The sequence below is a fragment of the Cariama cristata genome, unplaced genomic scaffold (genome assembly GCF_000690535.1).
Source record: "Cariama cristata isolate BGI_N322 unplaced genomic scaffold, ASM69053v1 scaffold118, whole genome shotgun sequence".
NCBI lineage: Eukaryota > Metazoa > Chordata > Aves > Cariamiformes > Cariamidae > Cariama > Cariama cristata.
In genome coordinates, this window is record NW_009632613.1 from 106,738 (window position 1) to 123,818 (window position 17,081).

The 17,081-nt window shown below is 35.4% G+C and overlaps 2 protein-coding genes across 2 annotated transcripts in view; one reads left to right on the top strand and one right to left on the bottom strand.

The window, feature by feature from the left end:
- LRTM1 (leucine-rich repeats and transmembrane domains 1) overlaps positions 1-10,310 on the top strand; it is a 10,450-nt gene extending 140 nt beyond the window's left edge. The window contains exons 2-3 of the mRNA XM_009706395.1: positions 6,298-6,894; positions 9,877-10,310. Of these exons, the coding sequence (XP_009704697.1) occupies positions 6,298-6,894; positions 9,877-10,310 (1,031 nt within the window). The remainder of the gene's footprint in view (positions 1-6,297; positions 6,895-9,876) is intronic.
- The window catches only part of LOC104166457 (voltage-dependent calcium channel subunit alpha-2/delta-3), a gene marked incomplete at its 5' end in the record, with an annotated part of 99,103 nt that overhangs the window by 67,901 nt on the left and 14,121 nt on the right, over positions 1-17,081 (bottom strand). The window lies entirely within an intron of this gene.

Sequence of the window (17,081 nt, forward strand, 5' to 3'; positions counted from 1 at the left end):
TGCAGTATGTTCCAGTTCATCTAGTCCACTATTACATCTCATACACTGGCCTCTTCTAGAGGTGTCAGAGGAAAGTGTAAAAACTCCCATAAATAATAATTATGGGAAAAAAAACCAAACACCTGCCCACAGGGAAAGGTTTTTCTCCACAACTTGTGTCATTAGTGGTTGATTAAAGCCCTTAAGAATGAATGTTTATATCACTTCTAAATGATTTTTTTGCCCCATGAGGTAACTATGGCTCCATTATAAATGAATCCCACTAATCTTTTGGCCCAAGGATAACTTCCAACAATGCATTTCATAGATTAATTATGCATTGTATAAACAGGTACCAGATGTGTATCTAAGTGAGGCAAAACAAGCCACTGAAAAGAAGAAAACTGGGTTTTTCCCCTCAAAGTCAGTGATCCAAAATACAAAATCACAACTGCCTGCCTGACTCCTCATTTCTAGAATTACAAAATATTGTTTCTCACATTAAACGGATACCATCAAACAATTCATAACAACTGCCAAGGCCAGATACAAACAACATTTTAGACATCATGGTCTGACCTTATGCTGTGTGATAACCAAGATTCAATGTTATTAAACTCTAGCTGGTATCATTCTCCTTTATCCTACCTAAGCAATAAGATGTCTGAAGAAATCCATGCACCCACCTCTTCTGGTAAATATGGCTAGGTTTTTAAGGTATACATCTTCCTCAAGCCAAATTTGGTTCGATCCATTGGCTTATACTTCTCTTGTGAAAGGTAGGCAGAAGTAGGATCCAGGGTCTTCCTCTAGTTTTTGTCAACTTTTGAAAGCCTAGTACCCTGCCAGGCAAAAGTTGAGAGGGTCCTGACCTCTTAGAGCAAAAGAATTGCCTTTGTAGGAAAAAAAAAAAAAAAGCATGAGGGATGCAAGGAGTTCTTATGTCCTGTCATCTTTGCTTGCACAGCATTCTGACTCATAGCTGGGAAAGGATAAGATCCTTCTCCATGATGCAGTGCTGTATTTTTTAAGTGTCAGTTAAAGGGGGAGACTTTTAACAACAAATATGAATTATTTTTTGTCCTGCACCAAAATGAAGAGGTTGCATAGCCTAGAATTGCATTTAGGGTCTTGAAACTCAGGAATTTTCATCTGAATATGAGGAAGAACTTCTACACTTTGAGGGCGGCAGAGTACTGGAAGAGGCTGCCCAGAGAGGTTGTGGAGTCTCCTTCTCTGGAGGTATTCAAAACCCGCCTGGACGTGATCCTGTGCAACTTGCTGTAGGTGGCCCTGCTTGGCCAGGGGGGTTGGACAGGGGGTTGGACAGGATGATCTACAGAGGTCCCCTCTAATCCCAACCATTCTGTGATTCTGTCTTCAGCAAGAGCTAAGCTGTTTTACCAATCTGGAGGCACATGTTAGTAAGAAGAAAGCATATGCCATTTCCCTGTAAGTGTCTCAGTTTTAACACCTTCCCACTCAAAAGCATAAGGAAAAGAAATCTAATAAAGACAATGTATAGGAATTGTCTGCTGTGGTCTTAAGAACATTTTTTACTATAATCATGTCTGCCTGGACTTGATATACAATGCAGTGGAATCCAAATGCTGTAGCTTTTAAGTATTTGAAATATTTAGATTGTTTCCTTTCTGCTAGAGTTTAATTAACATAATGTTGCTCTGTAAAAAAGATGATTCTTACATATACTCCTCCTTTAAAACAGATGGCAGTAACTGCTGCAACAAAATGTTTGCTGGCAAGGTAAACTCTGAACAGCCCACACCAGCCAACAGGGATAGGATTTAAGTTCATTGAGCTGTCTTGCTATTTGCAATGGGAAACATACCTTGTTACAACAAGGCACAAGTTAATTTAAGCAGTAACAGTAACACAGTTGGCTGCACCACATCAGACAACTGAAAAGAATCCTGCCGCTTGTTCAAAAGGCCAGAAGTACAGTAGATTTCATGGTTACTCTGTTTCTGGCAAATCGCTACCTGTGTCACAACTATAATTTTCACGACATCAGACTTCTCCGCCATAACCAAAGTATTATTACTAATAAATGGGACTAGGACGTGGATTATAGGTTGGCGAAACTTCTGTTTACAAAACATGTGCATTCAGAGTTCTTAATATAAGGGAAAAAATCGCCACATCTACACGAAAAACAAATCGACAGATTTAATCATATGTTTCCAAATCTGAACTCAGCACGAAGATTTTTAAAAAAGTAGTAATTTCTTATACCACAATTCTGAGTACATAAAACAAACTCTGCTTTATTGTTGGAACTGAATCTCCCACAGTGCTTAACTTTCAGTGACTTTGTCCTATGAACATCTCTTTAACATGGTGCGTGCTAAAAATAATACAGCTAGAGTAGCAAATACTTACCTAAAATAAGAGAGGCAGTTAAGCAGCATTCTTTAAGCCCTCTGTTAGATGACATGAACTGCTGTGGGAGCTTGTAAGCCCACCTGGTCAGCAAATATTAGTTAAGAAGGAAAAACAACTTAAAAAAGAAAATGTTTGAATTCATGAGCCAAAATAAAATTTTAGATACCAAAGAGAATTTGACAGCGTGGAAAAGTCTTATCATACCAGAAAACAATAACATAATAGCTAGTACCTCCTGCAATATAATCAAAAGCCATGAAAAGGGCTATCACAGATACAAGTGATGAGTTATTGAAAGGACAGAGGGATGTCACCTCAAGCAACAAGTACCTGGCCTAAATTTGCTCTTTGAAAAAGCAAAGCAGAGTATCTGCAGCTAGCAAGGCTGCAATTTCTAAGGATTATGATATTTTATAATAGCCCTTTTTACATTTAGTTTTGTCTTCATTAAAATGATTCACTGGTATTATTTAAGATAGGTCTATTTATATGTTTGTATATGTATGCACATACATGGGTTGGGAAAGGAAATAGCAAATAAATGTATTGTGCAACAAAGGTTAGAGAAGCTTTTCACTTTAACCTGACATTCATTTAAAGTACATTACAGATGATCTTTAAGCTTATCTCCCTCTCCCTTTGTAAAGTTGGAGTTTTTTAGTATGGCTATGGTACCAGGTAATCTACATCTACAGTACTCCTCTATACTAAATCGCAGACTTTCATCCTGTATCAGGATGATGTGTCATTCATCAAGAGGTCAAGGACAGTTTGGTCTGTCACATTTGTAGCAATAATCCTAGTATCCTTGAAATCAACAGCCATGTTTACTTTACAGAATGTCAGTTGTTCTACATTCTCCTTCACTGCACAGCAGTATTCACTATTCCTTTGGGTATCTCAACTGGTATGAGAAACAATTCAGCAAAGCATACAATAATAAGTTACAGCTCTCTCTTGTCAGTGAGGGTGGCAGAGATCTAAACATGGACTTTCAGTAACAAAAAGCTAGTTATGGAGAAGATGGGGTTACTTTCCTCACAAGGATGCACGGTTACAGGACAAGAGGTGATGGACACAAGTTGTTTCAAGGAAAACTCTGGATACAGGACAAAATTATTAATGCTGAGATCAGTTACACATTGGAGTAGGTTGCCCAGAGAAGTGATGGAATCTCCCCTGCTGGAAACATCCAAGTCTCAGCTTGACAGGACCCTGAATAACCTTTTGTAAGATCCTGCTTTCAACAGCAGTTTGGACCTCATAGTCTTACTTTTCTATGATTCCTTCCACAGCATTGCCTATAGCATATAAATTTTGACATAGAAAGTGAGGTTTGTGTGATCTTTTCAAAAGCACATAAAAGCAGAATTTGAACTCAGGAAAACTATCTTACATATAAGAATAGGTCTGAAAGCTTTTGACTACACAGCTTCCCTCTCCACAGAACAGCTAACAGATGGAGTGATCACATGGCCTTGAAAGACTCTATTATATACCTTTGAGTTCCGTCATAGTCACAAGTCATTAATCCTTTTATTGTTGTAGATGGTACACTATGAATAAGTTATACTGAATAAGTAACAAAGAGACAAGTCAAGGCACCATACGAACACATGAAGTACAATTTTAATATCATTTGCCATTTCTTTCCAATATCTTCGAAAATAAAAAAAAAAATCGTTCAATATTCTTAGTGACCATACCAGTGTGTATGCCATTTTTATGGAAGGAGCCACCAGTCCTGTGTTCCCATGCAAGAAAATCCCGTCAGCACAACTAATGGATGTCAGATGAATAAGCTTAGAAGAGCAAACAAGTGCACTGTCAAAATCATGTCATCAACCCACAGGCCTATTCATAGTGATATTATACACTCCACTGCCTCCAGTCACAGCCCAGGATAATCAGAATCCATGTTCAGAGTCATCTGATCTTGCAAAAATTGACACAGCATAGCTAATAATCCACCAGAATTCAGAAATTACACTGGATTTTAAAAGGCAGCTTTATTTTTGTGCCTTCCATTTGAGGCAGATTAAATAAATTGAAAATGCAAGGCTATCAGGTCATTACTTGTGTGCTACAGCTGTCCAGTTAGAGTTGACAGACACTCTTTGCATGGTCTGTTGACTGATTAAGAGGCAGAGTAATTCTGAGAGTCACAAATGGACAGAGCAGGGCAAGGGGGGGGGAAGATTGTGATAAGGAAAAAAATCAAAGGCTGATGGAGTAACTCACTACAAATAGTTGCACTTCTATACAAGCCACAGATACCATCTAAAAAAAAAAAAAAAAAAAAAAAAAAAAAAAAAAAAACAAACCACAGAAAGGAAACTGGATGAGCACATTACAGATTTGAAGTGGGAATCAGAACAAAGTGTTTGTTACTGCTCTACATCAGAAAACTGCACCACATCTTCTGCAAGGTGAAGAACAAGTAAAGCAGAATGAAAGGTGAGATACTGAAGCATTCAGATTAATAACAATTTCTTTCCTATTCTCTAAGCATTTCCTTGCCAAACAGTATTTATTTTAACTCTACATTTGAAGCTGTGCCTGAGTTTCTAAAGCCAACTGTTGCAGAACAAAATAATGAACTGAAATTATTGCTCATTTTGCTTGCAAGAACGCTGAATTCTTTCAAATGAATTCTACAATGTAGAATTCAGTATTGCAGAAGATCATGTATAATTTTAATGGAAAACAATTTCATTTTTGAGTGAAAATTAACAAGTAGTTTCTGACAAACTGCAGTCTCAAAATAAAGCTTTCATTTATACACTTGTCATATTCAATGTTATAATCATACACTGTTATTCCTTCAATATGGTATTCCCTGTTACTAATTAATGTTTGATCTCTGTAAGTCAATAAACAGTATGTGCTTTAATTTCCAAAGGTTTCAAGTAGTAACTAAGTAAAATGTTTTTCATTTTGAAACAGGAAATAGTAAAAATTATTTCAGGCATTTCAAAAACAATGTTACAAAAGGATTTATCATTTAGACTTTCTTTGATCAAAGAAAATCTGATTATTTAACATCATGCTTTTTTTTTTTTTTTAAATTTCATGCTGTGCATACAAACGTAGCTTTAAGTGGCACCTTGTTTTCAAAGTAAGATCATTAGCAGGATATGAAAAGTAAAACCCATTATTGTTTCAGTTAAAATTGACCTGAACATCAGTGAGCAGAAGGTAATTATAAATACTAAATATTACTAAGTACTCCTGTCAACTCATTTATCTTTTTAACAGCTTCTTGACAAATATTTGCTGAATGTGTAGAAACTTGTATCTATCAGAGGTACTGCTGGCATTCAGATAAGGGAATTAAAGCAATAAGTATAAACATAGATATTTTAAAGAACAAACGTACAGAATCTGGATTGCTGAAAAAGTACTGTCAACAGTTTTTACAGCAATGTCCTTGAAGCTTGTTATTCTTTTGACGGCACATTAACTTAATTCTTTTAGGTAGTGCAATTAGTAAAAACAGAGAAAAATAAAAGTTCTACTTGCAATTCCTTCTGACACAAGATGGCTCAAAGTTGTTACTACCACAGAAAGACAAACATTCCAATTTAATAATTTTTAGACACTCTGTTGCATTCCCTTCAAACATCACTGCTCCGCTGACAGCAAATCCTCCTGAAAAAACATTTGTATTTAAGATAAAGCTGTGGGGATTACTTCATTTTAAGACCATGGAAGCACTAACTTCATTCTGCATTATAAAATTATTCAATACTATCTGTAATTTACTAACGTATTGTAAAAGAAATGAACTCTTTTTATGCTGTCTACATTAATGTTTATTATGGAGCTGTACATCCTATGTCCCTGTTAACGATCTGTGTATTGCCAAAAGACAAATATTTTAAACTAATTTTAAATCTTTCACTTGTGATACAGGCAACTGGCTTTTGATTTTGAATGTCATCTTGTTAATATATGCAGCTCATGGATGTCCTGACAAATGCCTATGCTATACAGCTTCAAAAACTGCAGACTGCAAGAATAAAGGATTTACTGAAATTCCCGCCCGTTTACCTCCTGAAATTCAGATACTACAGTTGCAGAATAACCGTATTTGGAGAATCAACCAAAATGCATTTACTGGAACACCATTGCTCAAAATCTTAGACTTGTCTAATAATTCTCTCTCAAGTTTGGCACCAGGTGCGTTCCAAAAATTACGGTATCTACAGATTCTAAACCTAACCAGAAATTTGATTCATTATATAGAAAATAAGACTTTCAGTTTCCTCCCACACCTAAAAGAACTGGACTTGTCATCCAACAGCATTATACGTTTGCCTGAGACTTTTGGAAACAGCACAGGGAATATAACATTGCTGTCTGTGAAGCATAACAAACTTCAGAAAATGGAAAGAGTTCTGCTGGAGTCACTTCCAAACCTGAAAGTGGTTCTTTTCAAAGATAATCCCTGGCAATGCAATTGTAATGTCTTTGGCCTGAAACTGTGGCTGGAGAGCTTTTTATACAGAGGTAAGGAATTCTTCTCATTACATGCAATGCACATGAGAACACTTAACCAGCATCGAACTGATCTTCAGTACTATGGCTTAACAATTTACCCCACATCTTAGATCATGCCCTCAAATAAGCACAGGAAAATATATTCTTATGCATAAGTCAGAATATAGATGCTTTCATATACACAGATGGCAAACTAGAATCATAGAAGAACTTTATACTAGCATAAAGAGAAAGAGAAAAAGTATATACACACAATCATATAGTTTGTACAGATACATTCTGGAAATATATACGTGTAGTGCGTGTATGCACATATATCCATATCTATACATATAACAAGTATACTTGTGCACGTACACTTGCTTTAATTCTATCAATAAATTTTTGCTAGAAACCAACCTACTGTTTAAAAGCTTTTTACCTGATGCATGAGGGTAAACATCAAGACAGATATCAATATTGATTTAACTTTAGAGAACTCAGGATTCTAATTCCTCTATAAATTATCACTTAGTAGCTTTTCAATATTTTAAGAATACTTTACCTAAAAATGTATGTTACACCTTTGATAAGTTTACTCTTGCCTAGTATTGCTTCCTAATTTGTTGTTAACCGGAAGAGGTACTAAATTCATTGACAATTTTCCGACAGAAATGTGCAATGCCATCACAAGGGGAAAAGTGAATTTTATAAATAAATGCAGCCTCATATTTTGGTCACGCCTGCTTTTAAACATATTCATGAGTTATGTGGTAGAAAAAAGAATACGACTTCATTCTAAAGGAATTAAGTATTAAAAGAAATTGATTTATTTCCCCCAGGAAGTATGTTCAGACTCTGAGAATTCAAAATGCTTTTCTCTAAATCAGGTTTTGATGCTTGCATGTGATCAAACTACTGATTACCTATTTGTATATGGAAGTGACATGGAGCATGTTGCAACACAGCATATGTGAAAATGATTCATGTTGCCTGTGACTGAATGGACTGCCATTTTCAGGCATCAGAACTCTACAGGCCAGCTGGAAAACTGAACTGGCTATGCAGGGACACAATTAATACAGTAATAGTCTCTGGGTGATGTAAAGCCACTGCCAGAAGCAAACTTTTAGAAAAGACAAAAGGCTAAACTCCTCTCAGGGTTAAAATCTTAGTATTTTGAATTGAAAAAATATTACATTATCCCAGGGCTTTAGTTATATTATGCTGGAAGCATTCCCTACAACAAATTTCAGCAGGGGTTCTGCCTTCTCTGTGCAGAAGAACATAATGATCCAAGATAAATATATCAGATTATCTTAATTACTCTGCCAGCAGCATAAGTATTGTAATTTATTTAAAAAAACAATTATGTTTAGAAATTCAGTGATGCCTCTCCATCTTTCTGAACATTGCACAGATTACTTAAATGAAGTGATATGGAACTTACAAATTCATTTTAGCAACAAGTTTTAAAGGAAGCCCAAATACTATGTTCTCTTCTGGTTTTATTTCCCTAAAACTACTAGCGTCAATCACAGGAATAAAAATCAGTTACATTGCACATTAATCTTTCCTATTACTTATATTGTATACTTACAATAAAATAGTACTGTGGCTCTACAGATATTTCTTGCAAGTCCTAACAAAACATTGCTAGAGATGGAACATGGTCTGAATTTAAAAATATCAACTGTTGTGTCCAATAAAACTCTAAAATATTTTGGTATTTTTAGCTGAATCCATCTCAGACAACTGACACTTGATGCATACTCGTAAACAATTATAGAGAATGCTTCAGTTTAGTTGGGAATCCAGTCTTCTATTCCAAGCATACATATTTAGTTGCTTAAAACCATAGAAGCATCACAGTTGCAAGATTTGGAGTTTTGTCTATATCCACATTCAAACTAACACATTGGAAGTGTCTGGAACTACACTGTGGGTTAGGCTATTAAAGACCAAGAGACAAGCTGCTATGCCCATATCTGTCGTGGAATATCATCAATATTTGTGGAGTAGTCTCCAGATGTCAGTTTGGGCCCGTCTGTATTCACTACTTTCTCAGACAAAGTCTTTTCAGGATTAAAATTTCTATGGTTGGCTTTAGCTGAAAGGTTGATTATTTTGGACAGAGAAGAGGAAGAAAATTCAGCTGATTTGAGAAGTTAATATTTTTTAAAGATGTAAACATTGGTTTTAGCCTTGTTGACTCCTTGACACAGTATACCTCTAAAGCCATGGTATATGGACTAATTAGAAACCTGAAGGCTATGCTCGGTGTGTGTTTCTCTACATACCAAGGAACAACTGCATGATTTACCAGGACTGAGGCTTCCTACCTCACTTCCCGTTACACTAAAAACATCCTTTGGGAGAGAGCAGAAGCTGGCTCTAAGCAATCATGAAATTTACCATTTGAGCACAGTAATAGATTGATTAATCTTAACTCCTTTAGAGGTCTCTATATTTTCTTACCACAAGCCTTGCTTCAAAGAATTGCTCATGTATACATACAACTTACTGAACTTTCTCTTTGCTTCATTACAATTAGTGTATGATGTCAGAACAATGACTACTTCATGGAATATTTTAATTAAGTGGGAAATCTTTACTAAGTATTGTTTTCATTTCTCTCTATAAAAAGAAGTAACAGCATGAATCTGCATGGACTGAATTTGCAGTTAATAATACCTCTTTGTTTTCATCTATGACTTAGTTCTTACTTTTATACCACTGTTGTTTTTTACTTTTACATCCATAAAATCATAGATAACTTAATTCATAAAATCATAAATAACTTAAGTCCTGATGAATTGCTTCTTGCAAATACTCTCTTAAATGAGTGTTAAAGTGTAATAACCTTACCATTGATCTAACTGGAAAAAGATCTTAAAGATATAACTATAAAGTCAAATCTGATGATAAATTTATTTCAGGTTTCTGTTAATTTTATATTAAGGTAATTCAGAAACCACCAAACCTTAAGACCATAAATCTGTTTTTTTTCAGGAGGAATAAGTGATGGCATTATATGCTCAACACCAGGGATTCGGAAGGGAAAGGATCTCCTCAAAGTTCCCTACGAGCTGTTTGGGGCATGCCCTCTAACGACAGCTCATGCTCATCTGGCTAGCATTCACCATCATAGCTTTGAGCACAGAAGTTCTCTGAAGCATGCTCATCACAATGAACACGGGGAAAACAGCCGTTCAAACTGTGAACCCAAACCAAAGCCAAGGCCTGTTAGTTTGCGTCATGCAATTGCCACTGTAGTAATAACTGGAGTTGTCTGTGGAATTGTGTGTCTAATGATGTTGGCAGCTGCTGTTTATGGTTGTGCCTATGCTGCAATTACTGCTAAATACCACAGAGAACATTTGGCCCCAGTCAGACAGCATGGGACTCCTGAGGAAAAAGAGCCATTTGATAGTTCCTTGGCTTGATTTACTTCCGTCATTGGTTTCTTGAAAATAAAGCCCTCACTTCAGTTAAAAAGCCTGGAATCTAAATAGGATTGATTTAATAGTAATTACTGCTTTTTGTTTTGTTTTTTTCACTTCTTTTAAAAATGTAAATACATATATTCTTTGGAATATATATTAAGACTTTATGTGGAAGAATGTAAGTTTATATCTTGTGTATGTATATTCTGAAGCCACTGTTTAAGGTTGAGTGTTTAAGATCATGAAATCTTGATGTAACCACTTTAAAGTATTCCACTCTCCATTACTAACTCTTGATGTAATATTAGTACAACATAGCAGTTATGGTGCAGCTTTCTGCAAAGAAAAATACAAAATAGCTACATGTGACTGACTATATTTTAAGATCTTAGAATACCTGGCATGTATCCAGAAATACAATTCACAATCAGTTTTAGAATGAGCCAGTCTATACACTGCCACTGATAACTCAAACATGTTAAAAACATTTCCAAATACAATTTTTCAACCTTCCAATCTGCCCTAGCAGACAACAATTAAATATTACATCTGTAATCTAACTTAGAAAACAGGAAGTATCTTGTTAACCAGCACATCATTTTTAAATTACTTAGGAAGAAAGAAGAGACCTGAGAAAATGCTGAAGAAGAAACGCTACACTGTTTCAGATACAAGCACTGAAATGAGCACATATAGCACATATGCAGAGACACTATCTGTTATCCTGCTGGCATACATGCTCGCTATAGACATTTCTGAAGCTTCTTATTCCCAAATCCACACACAAGTGTTCCATTTTGCAAATAACATGGCTGTAGATGCAGCTCCCATCACAGTGCTGCCCTTCAGTACAGAGGATAATATAGTTGCATGTTTACACGTTCCCTCCCACAGAGAGAGCATTCAGCTGAATTCATTCAGTGGTCCACCCTAACTTTCTGCAGTGCAGTTTTACCATCAGAGGAAATTAGAGCCAAAACCATTTGAGTAATACAAGTTTAAAACAGAAAGACTACTTTGAATTTGCAGCAATATTTTTTTAATAATTCTTAGAAATTATTTTAAGGCAACCAGCAGAGATCAGCAATTCCATCTACCTTTTCCAAGACTAGATAAAATACATCTAGGCTATTTGTGATGGATGTCTAATGTGTTTTTTAAATCTCTCCAGTGACAGGGTTAAAGATCTGTCTATGTAGCTAATGCAGAAATCAACTATGTCTATAGTCTAAGAGCTTTTCTTAGCATCTATCCTAAACTTTTGATGAAAATCTTGCTGGTTTATTCCATTGGGCAGAAGACTTGAGGATAATGGCTGAGTAACAGTCTGCACTAAGGGCAAAAGGAAGTTATGTCGTGGCACTCGGAGACCTCTACTCTCCTTCCAACAGATGGATTCCAAGACCAAGTTCCGTAGCTATTCTAATAACGGTCTCAACTGAGTAATGGACTATACAGCAGGAGTCATGTAACCCTTGCTCTTATCTACTTAGTAATAATTGCAACCCAAATATTAAAGCTCATTCCTGCATCTGCAGTTACTTTCATGTCCAGTGAAAATTAAGCATCTCAGTCTTAATCTAAATCTAGCAGACACTGAAAACAATCAATTACTGTCTGTTTGGTTTGTGGTTTTTTGTTGTTTTTTTTTTTGTTTTTTTTTTTTAACCGCTAAGTACTTCATATTGTTATTAGGCTCTGTTCATTCTTCTCTGTCCTGAACTAAATAAACCAAACTGTTTCAAATTTTCCTGTAAGGTCACATTCTCCAAACTTTTTTTTTTTTTCCCCTGTATTCCCTGGAACCTTGTCACTTCTACATTTTATTTTAAATGTGGTACCCTAGACTGGGCATGTTACTTCAGCTGAGATACATCAGCACAGAATTTTTAGAATGTTTATATTCAGGCTCTTCAAATCTAATCTCTTGATGATATATGTCAGCAGCTAGTTTGCTTTTTTTCCTTTTAAATATTTTGTAAAGCTTAATGAATAATCTGTTTTCAGAGCTAAGCCATTTGAGTGTGTAGATCTACATTTTCTACTCTTTCATCCATTTATTGCAATAAAATTTTACAAAGCAAAACATAATTTTTCAGATAGAGAAGACTGAAGTAACATAGGATAGGATCCTACTGCCCATGGGCCAAAAAATAAGTTCAGAGCCACGCCAAATCAGTGCTTTTCTACAGTGACAAACTAAAATAAGCACACTTGCACTCAAAATGCAGATCCTAAGATGAAACCTAGTAAACATCTGACCTCCAGAGAGATTTCACCCACAGTGTTTCTAATAGGCCCAGATATAGCAATACAACTTCTATCACAAATGAGTTCGCACTTCTGATATCTTCAAGCAAAGGAAAAACAAGAACTGACTTGACACTTCCTAGTCAGGAATAGCCAGAACATCTTCCTAGTCCTTAAAAAACAGTCCTATCAACAAAAACTCTTCAAGCTTTCCTTACTGTAAGATCATTTAAAAAAAAAAAAGAGAGAGAGAGAGAGAGAGAGAAAAAGGAAAAGGTGAGGAAGAGGCAATGAAGGGCAAAACAACATTTAAAGAAACTGTTTCCAAGTCACATTTAAGATGCTTTGGGGGGTTTTATGCACATATAAGGCTGTAAACTGATATGGAGTTCTGCCAGAAAGCAGAGTATTTCGTATTTCCATTAGTTCACTCTGCTATGGGAGTAGAGCAAGCCAATCCATGCAAAATCTGATTTATACTTTCTAACTTGTTGTTTGATAAAGAAAGAAGTAAAAAACAAAAAACAACAAAAATCCCAACAAAAAAATCACAGAGAAATTTTTAATCTAAGGTTTGTAAGACTATATATTATATTTACGAACATGTTTGCAATTAACAAATTCCAGTTATTCATGATGATAAGCTACTAGCAGACATTCAACAGAGAAAAATATTGATTCAATTGCTTAAATTAATAAATTCAAAACTATTTATTTTTCAGAAGACGAAACAGAATGTTCAACTACTGAAAAACAGAGATAAAAGGCACAATTTATTGTCCATAACAATTACTGACTACAACAAGTGGAAGACTGGATCTAGGGATTCCCCACCAAACTGCCATTAATTTGTAAAGCTTAGCAAAGGACATCTGCTGCTGAAATAAGTTGTCTGCACAGATTTATTTCTCAGATAAAGGTTCCTGAGAAAGCTTTGCTGTTTTTCCAGCAATCTCATGAGAGGTATTACAGTGAGCACAGTTTTTTCCCTAATCTCTCTCAAAGACACTCTTCCCCCCAAAGTTAACAAAACATCAGGGCATGCTATTCTGCAAGGTATTTGCAAAGACAGAGAAAGGACACATATTATTGTATTTCTGTCTTTCATACAGAGGTTCACCATATTACTTTGTTTTCAGAAAAAGAGGTTTTCTAAAATTTCAATTTAGAACAGAGATTAAAAACTTAGTATTTATATTAAAAGAAACAAAGCTTAAACTGAAACATACTTGCTTGCCATACCCAGAGCTTGCAAAAAGTCAATCAAAATCCAGCTTCATTATTCCCTAGTAATACAATGTCCAAACAAAATCAGGATCCCTCTTCTTAAATATCAAAGTAGAACATTTAGTGACATTATACATAGCTTATCTATCATTAACAATATTAACAAAAAATACCAACAGTTGCCTACTAATAACGGTCTATCTTTGCTGGCCAGAAGACAAAGACACACAGGCTTTAGCTAAGCATCCAGAAAGTATGCCTACTTTCATGACTTTGATCTTTGAACTTGGCTGAAAGTGGCATAGTAATAATCATCATCATCATAAGAGACTCTTAGTACTTCCTGGGTTTATGTTACCTGAAATGTGACTGTTTGCTCCCCAGATGAGAGAGGCAGCAACAATCATCTGGATGTGGCAGTAAGCCACAACAAGGGAGACAGTGTAGGAACTAGAAACCCATAATAAACAAACCAATGACTACATACTTCGTAACTATCTCCAATGAAAGCTGTGGTTGCTCTCTCTTACCGATTACAGAGGGATCCCCCAATGTTTTAGGGCTATGTACACTATATGTTGAACTTTTTGCATAAGGCTACCATCCTCATTTCAAGACACAACAAACACATGAGAAAACACTGTTAGTATTTGGAAATATAGTCCAATGGGGAAAAACAAATTAGTTAATCCACAGTACTTAAACTCGATATTAATGTATTCATTCATACTTGCAACAGCACTATTTGAAGTTTTCAAAAGGACCTGACAGCTTATCTGCTGCCTTGTTCCGCAATCAGATATTTTGCTAGCAGCAGAATTATTTAGCAAAATGTCCCCAGATTCTGATTGCTATTAGATCACAATGATCTTCTGCCTACCCAAATTACATAGTACTAAACCCCAATCAACCAAACAAAAAATCTCAAAAGCAAAGCAGAAGTGCAGAAGCAAAAAGAATGCTCTATGCAATTTACTACACATGTTAACACTATACATGTCGGGATACTGTTCTAATTCATCCATCAGAGCCCCAGATTCTCCTAGTGGTGAGGAAAGTCCAATAATTAGATAAATAGGGGTCAAATTCTCAAGCCAACACTAGCAGAGAACTACCTTAAAAAGTCCTGTTATTCAGTTATTCCACATACTGATTCTATATGGTAAAATGAATTGAGAACAAATGCAAATGAATACAAATGTGTGAATGGCTGTGAATATGCCATTTAACTTTAGATTCCCTGTTCAGTCAATGGAGAGAGGTAGAATTTTGCCACATGCTCTGAAGTATTCTGTGAAGAAGCATACCTCTCTCCACACATTACCTACAAACCATGTTTCCTAAGTCATGGCTCCTAACCTGAGTTGTTTAATGTTAGACTGTACAAATAAACATTTCAAATTTCCTGAAACTGAAAATGGTAGCCTATGTACTAATATTAGATTTATGAATACAAAGGCAATATTTAAAACGAATATGATACTCTGGAAAAGTATAAACTAGTGGTTTTTCACCAAAGCATGAAAAGCATTTTGAGCGATTTACTAAATGCTACCGCTGAATATAATCTTCTGTGGTTTATAATGTGGAGTAAAGATTAACTAAATCACTGTCTTGCCTGACAAGGAAAACATCTATTTTAGAACGCTTCAGATATTTGGTTGGTGTGTCATTGTGATGACATATTCATTTTCCCTTAGGCCTTCATACTAAAATGCAATTTTATAGATGGTATCATAAATTTTAAGGACTGTGTATGACAGTGACATTTGCTTGAATGTTTTTAATAACATAGTATTACCAAAGCAATACATGTGAGAAAAAAAGAAAAAAAAAAGTATAAGCAGTACAGAGCAGATGTATTTACTCTATGTGCTATTGTAACAATAGCAGATTTAACTATGTACAGTATCTGCCACTCCTAGAAATATCAGTAGTTCAAACTACTTTTGATTAAATTATTGGGAGTCACTTTCTCAAAGTATGTTCTGGGATCTTGTTCAAAGAGAGATGTGCATGCAAACTCCATTTGAATTCACTCAGGAAAACCCTGAATGGAGTCTTGAGGTCATGTATATACAATCATTAACATACACACACACAAAAAAAAAAAAAAAGGAAAAAAGGAGATGAAAATTTTTAAAGGCATTTATTTTCAGATACTATGTGCATGTTTTCCTCCATGAAATTACAAAAGAATCTTCCTTACTTAGAGCCTAGATCACCAGAAGTCTCAGTTACTGGAAAACTGGTATATTCACAAATTTTCCTTTCAAATTGCTGTTCTGTAGAGGCTGATTCAAACAGGAAGATTAAAAAACTGAAGTGTGATTAGCCTCAATAACACAGATTTGTATTTTAAAAGTAATATGAGATTTTGGATCTTTCCTGTTTTCAAAGCACAGTTTGAAATATCTTAAACAGCAGGATCATCACAGTCACTTTCCTCTGGCCAGAACAGAGGCATTCAAAATTGCATGCCATTTTTAAGGAATTAGTGATTAAATGAAATCTTTACCATATCTTCTTTAGCTTACAGACAGGAAACAAAAAGGAGAATCTATATCTTCAAATTATGTCATTCAAAGTATCTGAGGGCTTTTAGTATCTTGACTAGGAATATTTAACATGGAATAACTGAATTTATTGTTATACTAATGTTTGTTATTAAAATGATATAAAAATGAGAACAATGAAAGTGATAGATGAGGATACTTTGAGAGTGGTAGAGCACTGGAACAGGCTGCCCAGAGGAGTTGTGGAGTCTCCTTCTCTGGAGATATTCAAAACTCGCCTGGATGCATTCCTGTGCAAGTGATGCTGTAGCTGACCCTGCTTTGGCAGCAGGGTTGGACAGGATGATCTCCAGAGGTAACTTCTGACCCTGATCATTCTGCGATTCTGTGACACTTGTAAAAAATCTCTCTCTAACCAGGGTTTGAAGAAAAAAACCTTGAACTTGTATATCGGCTGGTTATAAAAATAAAGGATCAGCTTTGAAAAGTTAAATATTGGAAAGGGAAAAGATCCTGGCTTTACTTGGGACAATTAGCTTGCCAGTATAAAACATAATACTCCTTGTTTGCATATTAAGGATTTTTGGTAAAAGTATTTAAAGCCAAACTGTCAGTGAATAGAAGAGGGTTAGGCTGCCTTTTCTTCAGATTCAGTAACACCTCCCACATCTGACTAGAAAGGCCTCTTATTATATTTTAAATACATATTTTAGTGTATATTTAAATATAAATAATATATACATAAAGTAACACTTAAGCATGATCTACAGTTTTAGCA